Here is a 17078-nt window from a genome sequence, read left to right as displayed (position 1 = left end):
TTCTGTAAAAAATGCTTTTAGGCCTTGGATACAGAGGGATTGAAGGGTCTCCAGTCACATCCCCAAAGAAGCTGTCTCACACTTCAGTGGAGAAAAAGGAAACTCTTTTAGCTTGTTGCAGTAGGCAGGGAGTCCATGCAGGGAATGAAGTGTTTAAAGGGAAGCAGGTTCTTGGCTGGGCTTCCCCAGGACTCCGAGAACTCTCTGGGGCTAGCCGCTGGGCGTGTCTGGCCTCTGCAGCCTGTGCTAAAGGAGCTCCCAGGCACTTAAGAAACTGGGGACAGGACGCCCGACGCTGCGTGCCAGGGACTAGGGAAGCAGACGGAGAGCTCTGTGCCACTGTCCCTCTTTCTCAACACCCAGGGAAACCAGCAACGAGAGCCCTAGGCCGGAGGAAGCCCCACTCACCCCATCCCACCCCTGCCCTGCCTCCACCTCGCTGCCCTACTTCTTTGCATCTAGAGCCTACTTGTGAGGAGTCTGGAATGTCCTTTTGGCTTTCTAGTCTTTCAGGTAGAAGCAGTCCAATTCAAGTATCTGTCTTGGTGGGTTCTGGGAGCAGTGAGGGTCCCTCTGCATCGTTACGTGATACAGCCAATCAGAATGAAGGGCTGGTCGTTCTGGGAACTCTCAGCGATTACTGTCCCGGCCCTGATACTCTCACCGGAAGTTTCGGCGTTCCCTTCTCCACCCTGATCAACCCTGAATTTACTTGGTTTATTACTTAAAAATAACCTTTTGTATTGATAACAAAGAGTACTTGGTACATGTTTCGTGACTAAAAGATTCATGGGAATGGGAGTGAATGGCTGACACGAACCAATGTAAAAAGACAAAGACAAAGAAATTGTTCTCTTTCCTCAAATGTACTTTTTTTTATCTTCCTAGGGGCGTTATGGATGCTGTCGCTTCCTTCGAGATGGTTATAAAACCCCAAGAGAGGTTGTATTTAAATATTGTTTCTTATGATTCCTTAACTGCTTCATATTTAAATCACCACTGTGGTGTTCTCCCTCTCTTGATTATAAAATTACATGTTAGAATATTGGACGGGGAAATCTTAATTTTGGAGACAGCAAGGCTGGAGTTAGGCGGTAAAATAATATCATCAGGAGGACAGCAAGCTGGTGGTTTAAAACCAGCCTGTAGACAAGGACAAACAGTTCTGTGGCTCACGATGTGTTCAAGAGCAACTGTGGCCTCCTTCTCGAGTTTCTTTGCCACAGTGACTGATAGAGTGATTTCCTCAAAGCAGATGGTCTGCTGAGCACTGCGATAGGCAAATTGCTATTTATTTGTTAGCAATCTAGGAAGCTTAATATAATAAACCACCAAGGAGTCTTGTGTACATTTCCGATAGATTTTTTGGAAATTTTACCATGGAAAGCTGCCAGTCATAACATCTCTCCATTAGAGCGAACTCCTAATCCTAGCCGCCGCAGAGCTGTAGTGATTCAGAAAGCGAGGGGAACCCAGTGGGGTTCAGTGGTGTTATATATGTAATCTGACAGCACCTTTCAGAAGGTTTCCTGTGTGGTTCCAGGACCCAAACCGATTGCATTATGACCCTGCGGAACTCAAGCTCTTTGAAAACATTGAATGTGAGTGGCCCGTGTTCTGGACATATTTCATAATAGATGGGGTCTTCACCGGTGACGCCGTTCAGGTGAGAACATGTTGGATATGGTGTTCATAATCAGCATTTTCATTCCCTCAGTGTCCTGAGTGTTATTAGAGCGTAAGCTTACACAAGACTTTAGGATCCCGTTTCAGTTTTCTGTTGTCGCCCCACAAGTTTTCCCAAAATGTAGTGAATTAAAGTAATGGCTGTTTTGTTTATTTGCTCATGATTCTATAGTTCGGGCGGGACTCAGCAGGGACAGTTTGTCTCTGCTTCACTTGGAGTCAGCTGGTTCACTGGGGCTTGGAGGAGCCGCTTGCAACATGGTGTCACTCGCGGCCGGCCCGGGATGCTGGCTCTCTGCTGGGAGCTCGCCTGGGCTCTTGGCTCTTGGCCCAGGCCTTGCTTCACCTCCATGTGGCTAGCTTGGGCTCACACAGAACTGTGGTGTCTGATCAGTTAGGTCTTTTCCAGGATGGTCGTCGTGGCCCGGAATGCAACAGCAAGAGCTGCCGAACATTCTTAAGCTTTAGGCCCTGAGCTGGCAGTGTCCCTTCTGTTGCATTCTATTGCTTAAAGGGTCGTGCCATGTTCAAGGAGAGGGGACTGCACAGAGGCCTGAGGACTAAGGGGTGGGGTTCATGGGGGACCACAGTGGAGCACAAACAGGTTTAGTCATTCTGGGTTTTTTTTTGTTTTGTTTTGTTTTGTTTTGTTTTTTCCAGAACAGCCTCGGCTTTTGCTGTCTTCAGTTCTGGTAGAAGGGTACGCTCAGCTAACATCTTATTTAATGTAACAGCATTCTAGTGGCTTCCTAGCCTCCAGCCTCAATCCCTGCTATTTCTCTATACAGGTCGCTAGGGGCATTTTATTAAAAGGCAAATTAGATTATGCTACTGTCTTACTTAAAACCTTTGAAAGGCTCCTGCTTGCCTTGGGACGAAGTACGAGCTCTTCTCCTGTTTTGTAGGACCTCATAAAATCTGGCCCAGTTTCTTTCTGTTCACTTACTTCCTTGAGTTCTGTGCTGCGAACGCCCTGAAACTCTCTCAGCCCTCCGGACAGGCCACGCTGTCTCTCCTCTTCTCAAGTGCCCAGGCCCTGCTTTTCTCCCTCAGCTGTCTCTCTCTCCTTCACTTATTCGCTGGTCAGCTGTCTCTCTCTCCTTCACTTACTCGCTGGTAATGTCTCTTCTTTCAGAAAGTCTTCTCAGACTCCAGACACTGGATCAATGCCCCTTTTACATTTCCCACGGCACTTAGCACAGTATGGCCCCCGTGGCTGTATTTAGTCTCCCACCTCCCTGCCAGAGCACCCTGCTAGACGCGGTCTCTGTCCAATTCACTAATACATTCCCTGTCCCTAGTGCATAGTAAGTGCCGAGTAAAGATGTGTTCCTGCAACATTCATTTGTTCAAAACAGATTTCTTAAGCCTTTGCTGCTGTGCATACGTTCTTTGGTAAGTAGAACAGACCCGTCCTCGGGAAGCTTATGTGTTTTCTTAACCTCTTCAGGCCACATGTACTGGGGTGGGATGAGCAATCCAAGGTTTATTTTGGTTTTGAAAACTGCCTCTGCTCAGAAATTCTGAGAATGGTTTCAAAAGTGGCTATAGGGGACAAGGGCAGGCCGCCCCAAGATGGGCCACTTTGGCATGAACACGGTTTTGAGTTAAAAGTAATCAAAACCGTGTTCATGCCAAAGTGGCCCATCTTGGAAAACCGGGGGCACCTGGGTGGCTCAGTGGGTAAAGCCGCTGCCTTCTGCTCAGGTCATGATCCCAGGGTCTTGGGATAGAGTCCCGCATCGGGCTCTCTGCTCAGCAGGGAGCCTGCTTCCTCCTCTCTCTCTGCCTGCCTCTCTGTCTACTTGTGATCTCTGTCTGTCAAATAAACAAATAAAATCTTTTAAAAAAAAAAAAAGTAATCAAAACCCAGTACATTTGGGGAACACCCTTTCCCTCCCCATTCAGCTGCTTGCCTAGACCAGTAAGAGAGTTACCAACACCAGACACTGATTCCTCTTAAGAAACGATGTGCACGGCGAGGCCACCTTTATTTTCCAAACAGCTCCTCTCACCTTCCTGCAAATGCTCTTCCTTCTCTTTGTGTCCTGGGCCCCCCACCCTGCTCCTGAGCTCAGGTCCACCTCATGGTGCCTCATTGTCTTTGGAGTAGCCCATCTGTGGACTCCCTGTACATACGCAACTAAGTTCCATTTTCTCCTGTTCATCTGTCGCATATCAATTTGATTCTTAGTCTAGCTAGAAGGACCTTGAGGGGCAGAGAAAATTCTTCCTCCCCAACATGGTAGTAAGCTTGAAATGTTGATGTTCCCCCATTGTTGATTCTTACTGTTATGCTTTAGCAATTATCTTGGGTCTTAGGTTTTCTGTCTCTTTATCAAATCTCAAAAGGATTGAGATAGAATTTCAGTTGTGAGGGAATTGACAGTTATTAGAAACAAAAAAGCTGAGAAGACAAAAAAGAATGTGCTTAGGTCCTTATTTTCTAGGTCTCACAGAATTTACTGCTGTCAGGCCTATTCTGTCTTTTCGACTTACTGCCCAATGACCTTTAAAAAATGACGCACCCCTGGTGTAATTTTGCTGTCCACAAATTTCAAAAGAAAAGGAAATGAGATCTAGAAGGTGTTTGACTAGGCTCTCCAAGATGAAATGTATTAAACAGCTGGGGGGCAGGTTAAGGGTTTGGTCTGTTTCCTTTTCATACTTAGGGGTTTTCTGTTTTGTTTTGTTTTTTAATCACTGCCTTTTTAATTGAATGGAAATGTTTACATCAGCAGCTTTTATTATATGGAGTGGTGTGTCCTAAGAGTTGGGGTACAGGGATCATAGTATAAACACTTCCTTTTCCTCACATCAGGTGCATTTTGCAAACATTTCCTGAGCAATAGGTACTCGAATGAGGGCCTTTTAGGTGGAAAACTCATGACAGGTAGAAATGCGATGCTCCGCTTAAGGTCTAGCCTCCACTGCAAGAAGCTTATAACGTCTAGCTAGGGAGATAACATTTACAGATGTGAGAAGTTAAGGTGAAAGACTGATGTTGTGAGTTAAAGACAACACAGAAAAGTCCAGTGCCTCTAGCACCTTCAAACCTTCGCTGTCAGCGGGGGCCCTAGTTCCTCCTGCACTCCTTAAGTGGAAGGCGTTCATGCATTTCTCGACCCCGTGGCCTACTAATAATCCGTTGGTTGCCCAGAGAGGTGTTTTTCTATGATGCACTCCCGTGGCGGTGATGACGGCGCCTCTCTCCCGCTGTGGGGGTGGGGCTGTTTTCCAGGTGCAAGAGTACCGGGAGGCCCTGGAGGGAATATTAATCAGAGGCAAGAACGGGATCCACCTGGTGCCAGAACTGTACGCCATCCCGCCTAACAAGGTAACCACGCGCTGCGTATCTAGAGCAAAGTGGGTTCACACTTGGCCTTTGGGGACTTTTTAAATCCCTCTTTCAGAGCTAACACTTTTTGTTCAGAAGTAGTTTCCAAAGCAGCAAGCTGGGCGGGGCACCAAGGGGTTATGGTAGTGCCAGCTGTGCCTCTGTGAGGTTGCAGGCTTGGGGGGGCGGGGGGAGGAGTGGGTCTGGGGCGTGGAGGGCAGGCACGGGAGTGCTGCTGCCAAGGCCTAGTGTGTCAGGGGATCTGCCAGGGCATAAGGAGTATGGGGCGGCGGTGGGGGAGACCCCAGCACATCCACAGGGAGGCAGGAGCTGGCCCATGGGTCAGGGGAAGCCAGAGTCCAGCTGTCTTTTTTTTTTTTTTTTTTTAAAGATTTTATTTATTTACTTGACAGAGATCGCAAGTAGGCAGAGCGGCAGGTGGGTGGTGGTGGCGGGGAAGCAGGCCCCCTGCTGAGCAGAGAGCCTGATGTGGGGCTTGATGCGGGGCTCGATCCCAGGACCCTGGGATCATGACCTGAGCCAAAGGCAGAGGATTAACCCACTGAGCCATCCAGGCGCCCCAAGCTGTCTTTCAATCCAGACACTTTGCCTTCTGTGCTTGGCATCAACTATTTCTCATTCGAGGTTTTTAATCTTTCTTAACACTACTTACCTTTCACCTAGCCTTAACTTGCTGTTAGACTGTGAAAGCAGTCCTGTGCACTGCAAAACATCCAGGATTCTGTGGAAGAACCTATTTCTCTCTACTCTTACTACCCAAAGATAGCCAAACTTTTGCCCCAAGATAACTCTAACATTTTAGAGACCCTCCTGCCACACTGTTGTCCTATTGGATTGTTTGATTACTGACATGTTTTAATTATGTTCAGTTTATGAGTTTAAGTTCTTCTTAACGTTTAACCACTGAAGCAAATTTCAACAATCTGTTATTAACATCGCTGGTTAATCCACAAGCAGAGTACAATTCCCCTCGTGTTGTGATTTTTCCCTCTTGGAGAAGGATTTCTTCAGTTGCTTTGTTTTTTGAAGGGAAAAAGTAGTCACTAACGTTACCCCCAACCAACATTGTAATAATGGCAAAAACCCAAAGGTCAGGGCCGCCTGGCTGACTCAGTAGAGCAAGTGACTCTTGACTCGGGCTTGTGAGTTTGAGCCCCACAATGGGGGTAGGGTTTATTAAAAAAAAAAAAAAAAAAAAATACAAAGGTCAGCATGGAGTTTGCAGCAGAGAAAGTTGCAGGCTAACTTTTACAATGTGTAGCCAGCAACATCTATCCAAAAAACAATTGTAGCTTATCTTGATGAGTCAGAAGCCCCCAATGGATCCTGCTTAAAAATTTAAAAAATTAATTAAAAAATTTTAAAAAAATTAAAAAAATTTCCTGATGGAAAATTAGGGATCTGAGCATACAGTAGTGTTTTCCTCAATAAATAGTGCCATCTTCTGGTAATTTTCAGAGTTTATGAGCCCCTGCAGACGGGGCAGGAGAGGCTGCTTCCAGCGATGCCCTGCTGTGGCTGTAGGGTGTTGTTTTAGATCACTGTACCCATAATACAGACAAGTGTAAGCGTGAGCTGTGAAACTTCTTGTTGCCCAGAGCTATGCTCAAAGGAGGCAGGCTTCACGTGCCTGCCTCTGCCTTCTGCCGTCTGTGTGCTTGTGGGCAGGGCGCTGGCCTGGAGTCAGGCCTGGATTTGAGTTCCTCTTCTGCTGTGTTGAGCCATGTGGCCTCTCTGTCACAGCTCTTGCACAGAACTGGCCTGGAGGCTCGGGTGGGCGGCCTTTTGTAAATTCTCAGCGCGCTCCCCAATAGATAGTGACATTTTTATTCTCTGACATCCTGACTTTGGGTTTCTCTCTCTTTGCCAGGTTGATGAAGAGTATAAGAATCCCCACACAGTGGACAGAGTCCCTCTGGGGAAGCTGCCCCATCTGTGGGGTCAGTCCCTATACATCCTCAGCTCGCTCTTGGCAGAGGTAAGGGACTTGGGGACTTCACAGACTGGAAACCATCTGCTATGAGGTAGAGCAGACCCCGGAAGAGCACAGGGGCTCTCTGCCCCCCGTGGCTGTGAATGTCGTTGGCATCTCATAGCTTTACGGTCAGCTGGAGTGGGTCGGCTCTGAGGCCTGCCGCCCGGGCTTATGTGTCCATGTTTACACTAAACTACTTCAGAGTCAGCTGTGTGCCAAGCGCTCCCGTCACCTCCCACCCCACCCCCGTATTCCTGGTCTGTGGCTGGAACCAGGTTGAGCTGATGGTCAGCAGGAGACTAGAACCTTCCCAGTCAGGCTCAGCACATGTGTGAAAGATCCAGGTTTGTGGAAGCTGCTATGCCTGCTTCCGGCCACTGCTGGCACAGTCCTGGCCACAGGCAACCAAGTGACTCCATGGTGCTATCTCTGTGAAGGGGCAGCGGCTGGTTTGGCTGTGTTGAACTTTGGGTCAGATGTTCCCTTAGCCCACAACACCCTCACATGGAAGGTCTATGACCTCTGACTCATTTCTTCTTGTTGAACATGTTCTTGCCCCCTGTCTTAAGTTTTTAAAATGCAAATGGTTTTATGCCAACTGAAAATGAATCCACCTCCCCAGTGGGGGCTGGGGAGGGTGTGGGGGTGTGAGGATGTGTCAGTGATGTTATCAGATGGGTTCATCTGTCCTCAGAGGCTCTGCCCAGCTTACTCCTCTGGGCCCCTGGGGAGAGGTATGGATGAAAGAGTCCAGGAGAATTGCTGGGAGCTCCAGCCTGTGAGGCTGGTCCAGTCCTGTGTGTTCTGCCAGACTCTAGAAGTGGGGAGGGTAGGGGAGGGTGAGTCGTGAGTCCCATACCATTGGGGTTCCCAATGTAAAGTAAAGTAAAGCTGTCACAGTGGAAGTGGCCCTCAGGAGCTGTGGGTGCGGAGGTGGGCCACTTGTTTCATGGCTGTGATTGCCATGGGGGTAGGGACTGTCTTCTACTTCTATCTTTATTAGTAGGGAAAACTGCGTCTATCTCTTGGAAAGCCAGCTCTGCCTCTGACTAGCTCCCTGACCTCAGGAGCCTCAGTTTCCACATCTGTAAAGAGGCTGGGCTTAGTCATTTCTGCTGTTCTTTCCAGTTCTGATTTTTGGGTCAGTGAGATGAGGAACAAACAGCTCTGCTCCTGTTGCCTCCTCTTCATTGGAAAGACCTCCCTACACTCCCAGCATTAGGTCTCAGAACTCCCAGAGCACCTTGATGGCGCTTGCTGAAGACTCTGGTCATTCGTAGAAGCTGTGAAGGGACCCATGTTCAAACAGCGCTCCGTGCAAGCAGGGAGGGGAGCTTTGTGTTTCGGAACAGTTAGCCCTTTCTGCCACCTAGCTTAAGTGCATTACCTCAGTTTCCCCACCTGTAAAATGCTAATGGTAGTGCCTCCCTATCAGGAGGCCTGAATGTGACCTTGTACGTATAGGAGCTCAGCACAGGACCCTGCAGAGAGTAAGGGCTCAGGGGGTAGGAGTCACTGCTGTTCTTTTCAGTCACACGAGGTGGCGTGTGTGACTAGCCCTGGAGAGCTGGGTGCCAAAGGCACAATATGTTTATCAATGGCTATCTAAATGGTGTACTGCGTTTTAGAGAAGATAAGCAACTGACCTGAAAAACATAAAGGAATAAAATACTGAATACTTTGAGCCCCCAAATGTTTCATTTTCCAAGTTGGGTTTAAGGTGAAATTTCATTAAGTGTTTTTCAGGGCTAATGCTCCTCTTTTCCTAGGGGTTCCTTGCCACTGGGGAAATCGATCCCTTAAACAGAAGATTTTCCACTTCCGTCAAACCTGATGTTGTAGTACAAGGTTTGTGAGAATGTTTCCTATTCATATTTAACTGTGTAAAGCCAATATTATTTTTTCTTTTAAGATTTTTGTTTATTTATTTGTCAGAGACCGTGAGAGAGGGAACACAAGCAGGGGTAGTGGGAGAGGGAGAAGCAGACACCCCGCTGAGCAAGGGAGCCCTATGGGGGGCTCGATCCCAGGACCCTGGGATCGTAACCTGAGCCGAAGGCAGACACTTAACAGCTGAGCCACCCAGGCACCCCACCAATGTTATTTTATTTATTTATTTTTTTTAATGCGAAAGATTTCCTAGTTTCCTGTTCTGTTTAAGAAGCACAGATGTGTGCTTTAGCGTCTGTCGCTTCTATGACATCCCTTCCATAAACCATTAGCTCCCAAAGGCAACAGTATTTGTCCCAACCACAATGTTACTTTCTACAAAGCATCTGCTTTCTCGAATCTAAATCTTTATGGCAATTGGGGCACCAATGATTCACTGAGCACCATTTTTCGCTGCAGTTCTTTAAAAAGTACAACATGGGGGCCCCTGGGTGGCTCCGTGGGTTAAACCTCTGCCTTCGGCTCAGGTCATGATCTCACAGTCCTGAGATCTAGCCCCACATCAGGCTCTCTGCTCGGCAGGGAGCCTGCTTCCCCCTCTGCCTGCCTCTCTGCCTACTTGTGATCTGTCTGTCCAATAAATAAAATCTTTAAATAAAAAAAAAAGTACATGACCATGGCCAAAACTCAAAACCCAAGTGGAGCTGCACTCATTCCTTCCTTTGACGTCTGACTTCTCTCCAGAGTGGCAGTGTTTTCAGCTGTCTCCCCTCCTGTCCCGCTGGCAGCCCCTCCAGAGAGCGGGGAGGCCAGCCTGGACGCTGCTGCAGAGCCAGCTCTGCCCAGCCTGGCTGTTTCACGTCTCTGTGCCTCAGGCTCTTCATCATCTGCCCCACCCCCTCCACTGGGTGGCCTTGAGATGCACTGTGATGGGCCCAAGGAAAGCCCTCAGTGCAGGTCCTGGCTCACCCCTTCCCCTCTCCCTTCCCTCCTGGGGAGGACTCCTGAGGAGCTCACGTGCCTCATAGAGCAACTGAGGCACCAGAGCACATTGTGTATGTGCCTTTATTGCCTCTCAGTTACACCGTACATTTCTTTTTTAAAGGGGGGGAGGGGAGAGGCAGAGAGAGAGAGAGAATCCTAAGCAGGCTCCATGCCCAGCGCGGAGCCCGACATGGGGCTCGATCTCACTACCCCAAGATCATGACCTGAGCTGGATGCTTAAGCGACGGAGCCACCCAAGCGCCTCAACACCATACATTTAAGGACCAGGCCTGTAGCATTCTTCTAGCTGTTGTGTTGACACTCACCCACTCAGTAGGTTAATAACAACTATTGAACAAATGCAAGGCAGTTCTCTGTGTGACTATGGACCTGTTCCCCGACACCTGCCTGGGATGCGGCTGGAGGCCGTGCGGGGATTATCCAGTCAGTACTGCGCTCCAGGCCCTCAGAGGCGCGCCCAGTGGGCAAAACAGCTTGACCAGATAGAAAGTGTGACCATTAGGATGATCATCCCCATCTTACACATGAGGCTCAGAAGTCAGCTCATTCAGGGACCCCGAGCCAACAGCGGGAGGCGCACACTCCGTGCTGATGTCCGGGTGGGGTGACCCAGCCCGACTCCGTCTGCAGTGGGCGCTTACCCGCCACCCGCGCTGCCCAGCGAGCCCGTAAATCCCAAGGCCGCTTTTCCAAGCGCCGGCTGGGCCCTGTTGGTGGGCCTCCGGCTGCAAGTGTCTCCTCAGCGTGATAGACTAGAACAGAAGCAGAAGAGGAAATATAAGAAGGTCTGGCCCGGGGGAAGGAGAAGTGCAGTTTCAGGAACTTGCCCACATACAGCTGTATCAGATCAGAGGCCCACAGGTCTCGGGCAAACCACTTCTCTAGAAGAGTCACTTGTACAGAGAGTGACCACTAATCTCTACATGGTGTTGGAAGCTTCAGAAGACACCGACGTGAAGGGAAACCACCCAGCCCCACGTGGCTGATGCTCCCATTTGCTGGGATGGGCTTCCCCACAGGGCCTTGTTGTGAAGCTCAGATGAGATCACGGCTGTGAAAATACTTTGAAAAAGTATCACGTGCTATTTAAATGAGGTGACCTGCAGGTCTCCATGGCATTTATGTGTATTGTACATTCAAGGTGCAATGGTGGGGCTCAGTGGGCCACTAACAGTAACCAAGCTGTCGTCTAGCCTGACCCCACCACACTTCCCTGTGGCTCTCCTGCAGCCGAACACACCACCACCTGCTCTCTGTGGCCACAAGTCCCCTCCGCCAGTCCCCTTCCCAGGACTCCTGCCCTTTGCCAGAGCACTGTTGTTCTCTTAAAAGCCACATTCAAGGGGCACCTGGGTGGCTCAGTGGGTTAAAGCCTCTGCCTTCAGCTCAGGTCATGATCTCAGGGTCCTGGGATTGAGCCCCGCATCGGGCTCTCTGCTCAGCGGGGAGCCTGCTTCCCCACTCCCTCTGCCTGCCTCTCTGCCTACTTGTGATCTCTCTCTCTCTGTTGAACACATAAATAAAATCTTTGGGGGGGGAAAAAAAGCCACATTCAAGCGGAACTGGTACAGGAGGTGCAGGGCTCGGAGTCCCCGCCCAGGCCCCCACATTCCAGGCATGTGAGTTCCCTGCCTGCTGGAGAGCCAGCTGGCCAGCCGCACTCACTGGAGATGGGGTCCACAGCAGCCCATTTGGGGTGTGGGGCCCAGCTCTCAGGCAGCTCTTACCCACCAGCAAGAGCCTGTGCTGGGCTTCGGGCCCCGGCCAGGCCACACCAGCACCTTCTAGCAGCCCTGCTTTCCCTTCTCTCCAGAGGGAGTGACCTCCCCCGTCCTTGGTCAGAGCACTCCCTGCGGCCCCACACCACAGTATTGCTCTTTTTGGTTCCTTGAGAGCAGGAGCTCCAGCTTCTCCTGACATCTCCCCAGCCAGAGCTGTCTCTGCTTCTCATCCCAAGGGACAAGAACATAAGACAGTTTAGAATAAAGGCACACCTACGGGGAGGCAGGAGATCATTCGAGATGGGGTAATTTGGCTCAGGACCTGTCGAAGACCGTTTCCAGAAGTCTCTTATCAGACCGTCTGGTGCACTGAGGGCACTTAATAAAAACACATCTTGGGGGCTGGTGAGGTGTGGCAGAGAGAACCAGGAAGAGCAGCAGGACAATTGCTGTCATTTTCAAAGCCCCCCAGCATGTGTGGAGAGCATCCTGATGTGTATGGCACAGGCCAGAGGAAAGCTCGGTCGGTCACATGTTCTCCATGTGAGGAGGCAAAGGCCACGGTCTAATGCACATGCTACGCTCTTGTTCGCAGTTACTGTTCTGGCCGAAAACAGCCACATTCAGGACTTGCTGAGGAAACACGGGGTAAACGTCCAGAGTATTGCTGACATTCATCCAATCCGGGTCCAGCCGGGCCGGATTCTTAGTCACATATATGCCAAGCTTGGTAGGTCTGGGGAGACTGGGTGGTTTTGGCAAGGGGGGCATCTTGATTCTAGGTTTGGGGTCTGAGGGGGACCGAGAGGTATAAATTGTGAAGAACTGGGCGAGACACTAAAGCATGGGGTTCGGCCTCTTGGAGGTCAAGAGGAGCTGCACCATAGCACATTCTCACACTCGCTCGCTAGGTATCACCCCAGGGGGGCTTGCCCTTCACCCGATCTGTTGTAAAAATAAGGCGCCCTCTTTGAAAATTCACGATTGGAGCAGCCTTTTGTGTCTTGATAACATTTCTGATTTTTATCTGTGGTCTCAGAAAATGCTCCTTGACCCATTAAAATGGGAGGGGCGTTCTCTTTTTCTAAAACCTAACGTAGTAGGCTCAATATGAAATTAGAAGTGAGCATTAATAAAGTTCTATCAGTGGTTTTATTCCATAGAGATGTTGAACTGGGTGCTGGCTATACATGCATGAAGAGAAGGCGGTGGAATTTTAATTTTTAAAATTTTTGTTTCTAATTCCTCCTTGTCCCATTTTAAAGAAGGGTCAAAGGTATTAAAAAAACCAAACCCTAGAGTGGGTTAATGAAAATAAGCCCGGTCTTAGCCAAAGTTGCATGGATTACATGTTACCATATTGGTTCTATCTCTAATTTCTCTTTTATTTTTCAAATAGGACGGAATAAGAATATGAAATTGAGTGGGCGACCGTATCGGCACATTGGCGTTCTTGGAACATCTAAGCTATATGTGATTAGGAACCAGATCTTCACTTTCACACCCCAGGTGAGCAGAGCAGGCCGGAAGCAAAGCCACACACGTCCTCTGATTAAGTTCCCTTTCAGTGAGCTGCTGTGAATGCGGCAGAAGGAGGGTGTGTGTGTGTTCAAACAGCAGTGGGTAGGGTGATTCCCAGTACCCGGTACAATTCTTTACTCACAGTAGATGCTCAGTAGGCATGGCTTGAAGCAGACTTCATGTGCCATCACTTCCAGTCGCGAGGAGTAGAGAAGTTCACACTGCTTTCCAAATTTGCTAGGGACCTGGCCCTTGACTTGCCGCCCTCAAGCCCTGGGTAGCCGTAGTCCCTCACCCTTGCTTAGTCTGTCTGAACACGGTGGCACACAGCCTGTCTGATTTTCAGGCCCCGACCCGCTTGATGGCATCACAAATATACCAATTATGGGATTTTTTTTCAGAGTTTTTGTTTACAAAGGGAAGTACCCCATGGAACCCAAGCCAAATGTTTTCCATCCGTTTGGCCAGCTAGAAAGATCAGCTGTGGGCTCACTTTGTCACTGTGGACACAGGCCCCCACCACCCAGGCACACTGTCACCCATGGGGTCCCGGGTCGGTAGCCCATGTTGCTCGCTTTAATCTTGTGTTACTTCCCATTATAACAAATTTCAGAGTAGAGCGGAGTGTGGCCTAGTCCAGAGGCTAGGAGAACGATTTGATTTTTCATCGACACCGGGCGGTAGTGCCTTTAGTTCACATCAACCAGGCCATCAGTTGGGTAGATGCAGTCTCCACTGTCTCACCGGCTCCCAGCGCCCTCCCTTCCCTCACTTGGAGATCCTCTGAGCCCAGCAACCTTAGAATGAGGAGGATTTAAGGAGTTATTGATTTCCTTTCAGGGACAGCAGTGTTGGGCCAGGTGCTTAAATCCTCATCAGAGGAGCTGTAACTAGATCTGGCCATACACTTTTCCCTTCCACGTGAATGTAGCTGCGGCTCCTGGGCAGGCGACAGATTGATTTTTTGCCCGATGGCAAGGAGAGCCCCTTGATGGGGGAGGATGACAGCCAGGATTGAGCCTCTTCTCTGGGAACAAAATGCAAGGATTAGCATTGCCGTGAATGACAGCTGGGGTTGTGTCGAGGGAATGGAGGACAGCCTTTCACTGGGCCTGATCTGACTTGCAGTTCACCGACCAGCATCACTTCTACCTGGCCCTGGACAATGAGATGATCGTGGAGATGCTGAGGATCGAGCTGGCCTACCTCTGCACCTGCTGGCGAATGACAGGCAGACCCACGCTCACCTTCCCCATCACCCACACCATGCTCAGTAAGTCTCTGAACTTGATCTGCCTGATTCATGTCCCACTGTTGATTTGGGCCCCTTCCAAAATGTTTAAAACAAGTCAAAGCCAAGTACTGAAGGGGGTTCTTAGCAGATTGGTTTCCGAGCTCAGGAATCTTCCATAAGTATTTTAATTAGATTGTACTGAGGAAGACATTTCTACGCATGTCCCCCAAACCAAAAAGTATTCCCAGATTAAGTAAACTCACTTGTCTTTTTTTATTTTCCTTTTTCCCTTAGCAAATGATGGCTCAGACATTCATTCTGCAGTTCTTTCTACAATTAGAAAACTAGAGGATGGATATTTTGGGGGAGCCAGGTAATTTGTGATTTTTTTTTATAAAGTATCAGTGACCTTTCTTAAAAGTCCTTTGTTGCTCTTCTCCCACTTTTCATATCAGTTGCTGAACGTGGAAGTGTGGAGCTTTAGACTAAAAAAGAAGTTAAATCTTACGCATTCACCCACGTGGAGCTGGAATTGTATCAAAAGCAGCTCTTGGGGGGTGTTTGTGCAGCTTTTATGGCTGCCAGGAGGCCTGGGGCATAGAGAGGTGAATGTACGAGTCTGTCTGCAGGGGCATTCTGGGATCGCTTGTATGGGATGATGCCGGGTCTGTTTCTGGTTAGAAGGCCTGGCAGAAAACACCCAGTGCCTAGGTCTGGTAGGTGCTCGGAGACACTCCTTGAATTGACTTGAGCGTGCTGTCCCCTGAAGAATAAATCACAGAACTTTATAAATTTCTTTGGTGGCCCTCAGAGCAGGGTGCCGGAATGGGCCTGCCTAGACTATTGCCTCTCATCCTCAGTGGAGCGATACGTACCCCAGTTTGCAGGCCCGAGGTACCAGATGCTCCCCGGCAATATGGGTAAGCACCTCGAGTGACGGGGGGCTCACCTCCTGGAAAAACTGATTCTGTTCTTGTACGCTCTGTCACAAGGCAGAGATTTTCTCGATAGTATCTGTGCCCCGATCTCTCCAAATCCCCTAGAATATGTGAGAAAGGTTCTAAGAGAACCTCACTGTAAAGCTGGCCACGCGTGAGGTATGACCCTTCCTGGGCCCTGTAGTCTTCCACTGGGTCCCTGCTGGAATGCCAGTTGCTAAGTATTTGGGCATTGAAGTCAGCCCTTCTCAAGTCTTCCCACCCTAGGGACCCTGCTGCCACTGTAATGTTTTTTAAAGCGGCGGTAAGATGCTCGTAATGTAAAATTTACCCTCTTGGCCATTTTAAAATATACAGTCCAGTAATGTTAAGTACACTCACACGGTTGTGCAACCAGTCTTCAGGACTCCTTTCATCTTGCAACACTGAAGCTCTCTCCCCATTATACAACAGCTCCCCCGTTCCTGCCCCAGCCTCTGGCAGCTGCCCTTGTGTTTTCCGTCTCTAGGTGTCTCAACTGAGTGGACCCATGCAGTATGGATTTTTGTCCCTGGCCTTTTTGTCCCTTCAGAGTTGAGTTCCTGTACTTCTAAGTGCTGGGATTGGCACTTCTGCTCCCAGAGCTTACTGGGGAGTTTTGCAGCAGACGTGAATGGCCCTCAATCTGAGCTTCTCCTGGAAGCGTCCGCAAGACTGTCCCCAGCATCCGCATCCGCCATCTACATTTCTAGGGCTAGCACCGTCACTGCACTTGACCTGCACTTTGTATGTTTCACGTCCAGTTTGGATAAGCTGCCACCTGGTGTGTGGCATCATGGCCCATAGAAAATACCATATGCCCGTAATTAACTGCTTTTCAGAATGAACTCTTGAACTGAAGTCTAATCATTGTCCAAAAGAATACGGTCTGTAATTAATGGCTCACTTGCGGTGTGCCCCGTGTTGGTTTGTACCATCTGATTGAGTCTTCACTTTGTCTTGTGGGCTGTATTCCTTTTTTTTTTTAAGATTTATTCATTTATTTATTTGACAGACAGAGACCACAAGTAGGCAGAGAGAGAGGAGGAAACAGGCTCCCTGCCAAGCAGAGAGCCCGATGTGGGGCTTGATCCCAGGACCCTGGGATCATGACCTGAGCTGAAGGCAGAGGCTTTAACCCACTGAGCCACCCAGGTGCCCCTATGCCTGTGTTTTTAATCTTAGCAATCTTACTGGGAAAATACAGTCTCTCTGTCGTAATATTTTGCATTTATTTATAATTTTGTTCACATTTGACAGTTAAACATTTTTTTGTGTAAACTTTGTCAGTGTCTTGTTCCATTTTTCCATTTGTTCTTACTGGTTGTAAGAGCTGTTTGATATTATGAAAATTAGTCCTCTGTTTCCATGCTATTACCACAAATGTTTTTTTCCAGTGTATCAACTTGTCTTTTGACTTCATTTCATGCCGTACAGGTTTTTGATTTTTATGTTGTTAGACTGATATTCATCCTCATTGATTCTAGGTTTTGTGCCATGTTTGCAAAGGCCTTTCCTTAGAAATTATTCTTAAAAGATATAGAATGGAGAAAAGGATAATATTTTATTGTTTTAAAAAATTTTTTTTTTTAGGATTTTATTTATTTATTTGACAGACAGAGATCATAAGTAGGCAGAGAGGCAGGGAGAGAGAGAGGGGGAAGCAGGCTCCCCACTGAGCAGAGAGCCCAATGCGGGGCTCGATCCCAGGACCCTGGGATCATGACCTGAG

General features: G+C 48.8%; 1 protein-coding gene across 6 annotated transcripts in view; it reads left to right on the top strand.

Moving 5' to 3' along the window:
* Positions 1–17078, top strand: part of PHKA2 (phosphorylase kinase regulatory subunit alpha 2) — a 76602-nt gene that overhangs the window by 37933 nt on the left and 21591 nt on the right. For all 6 annotated transcript variants that reach the window (XR_009349834.1, XM_059156867.1, XM_059156868.1 and 3 more), the window contains 9 exons: positions 889–942; positions 1544–1666; positions 4928–5023; positions 6915–7022; positions 8789–8867; positions 12231–12365; positions 13035–13144; positions 14285–14429; positions 14685–14763. Coding sequence is in view for 5 of the 6 variants with exons in the window: in XM_059156867.1 (XP_059012850.1) it covers positions 889–942; positions 1544–1666; positions 4928–5023; positions 6915–7022; positions 8789–8867; positions 12231–12365; positions 13035–13144; positions 14285–14429; positions 14685–14763 (929 nt within the window). In the remaining variant the exon portion in view is untranslated. The remainder of the gene's footprint in view (positions 1–888; positions 943–1543; positions 1667–4927; positions 5024–6914; positions 7023–8788; positions 8868–12230; positions 12366–13034; positions 13145–14284; positions 14430–14684; positions 14764–17078) is intronic.

The sequence above is a fragment of the Mustela lutreola genome, chromosome X, assembly GCF_030435805.1.
Source record: "Mustela lutreola isolate mMusLut2 chromosome X, mMusLut2.pri, whole genome shotgun sequence".
NCBI lineage: Eukaryota > Metazoa > Chordata > Mammalia > Carnivora > Mustelidae > Mustela > Mustela lutreola.
This window is presented reverse-complemented; position numbering and strand designations above follow the sequence as displayed.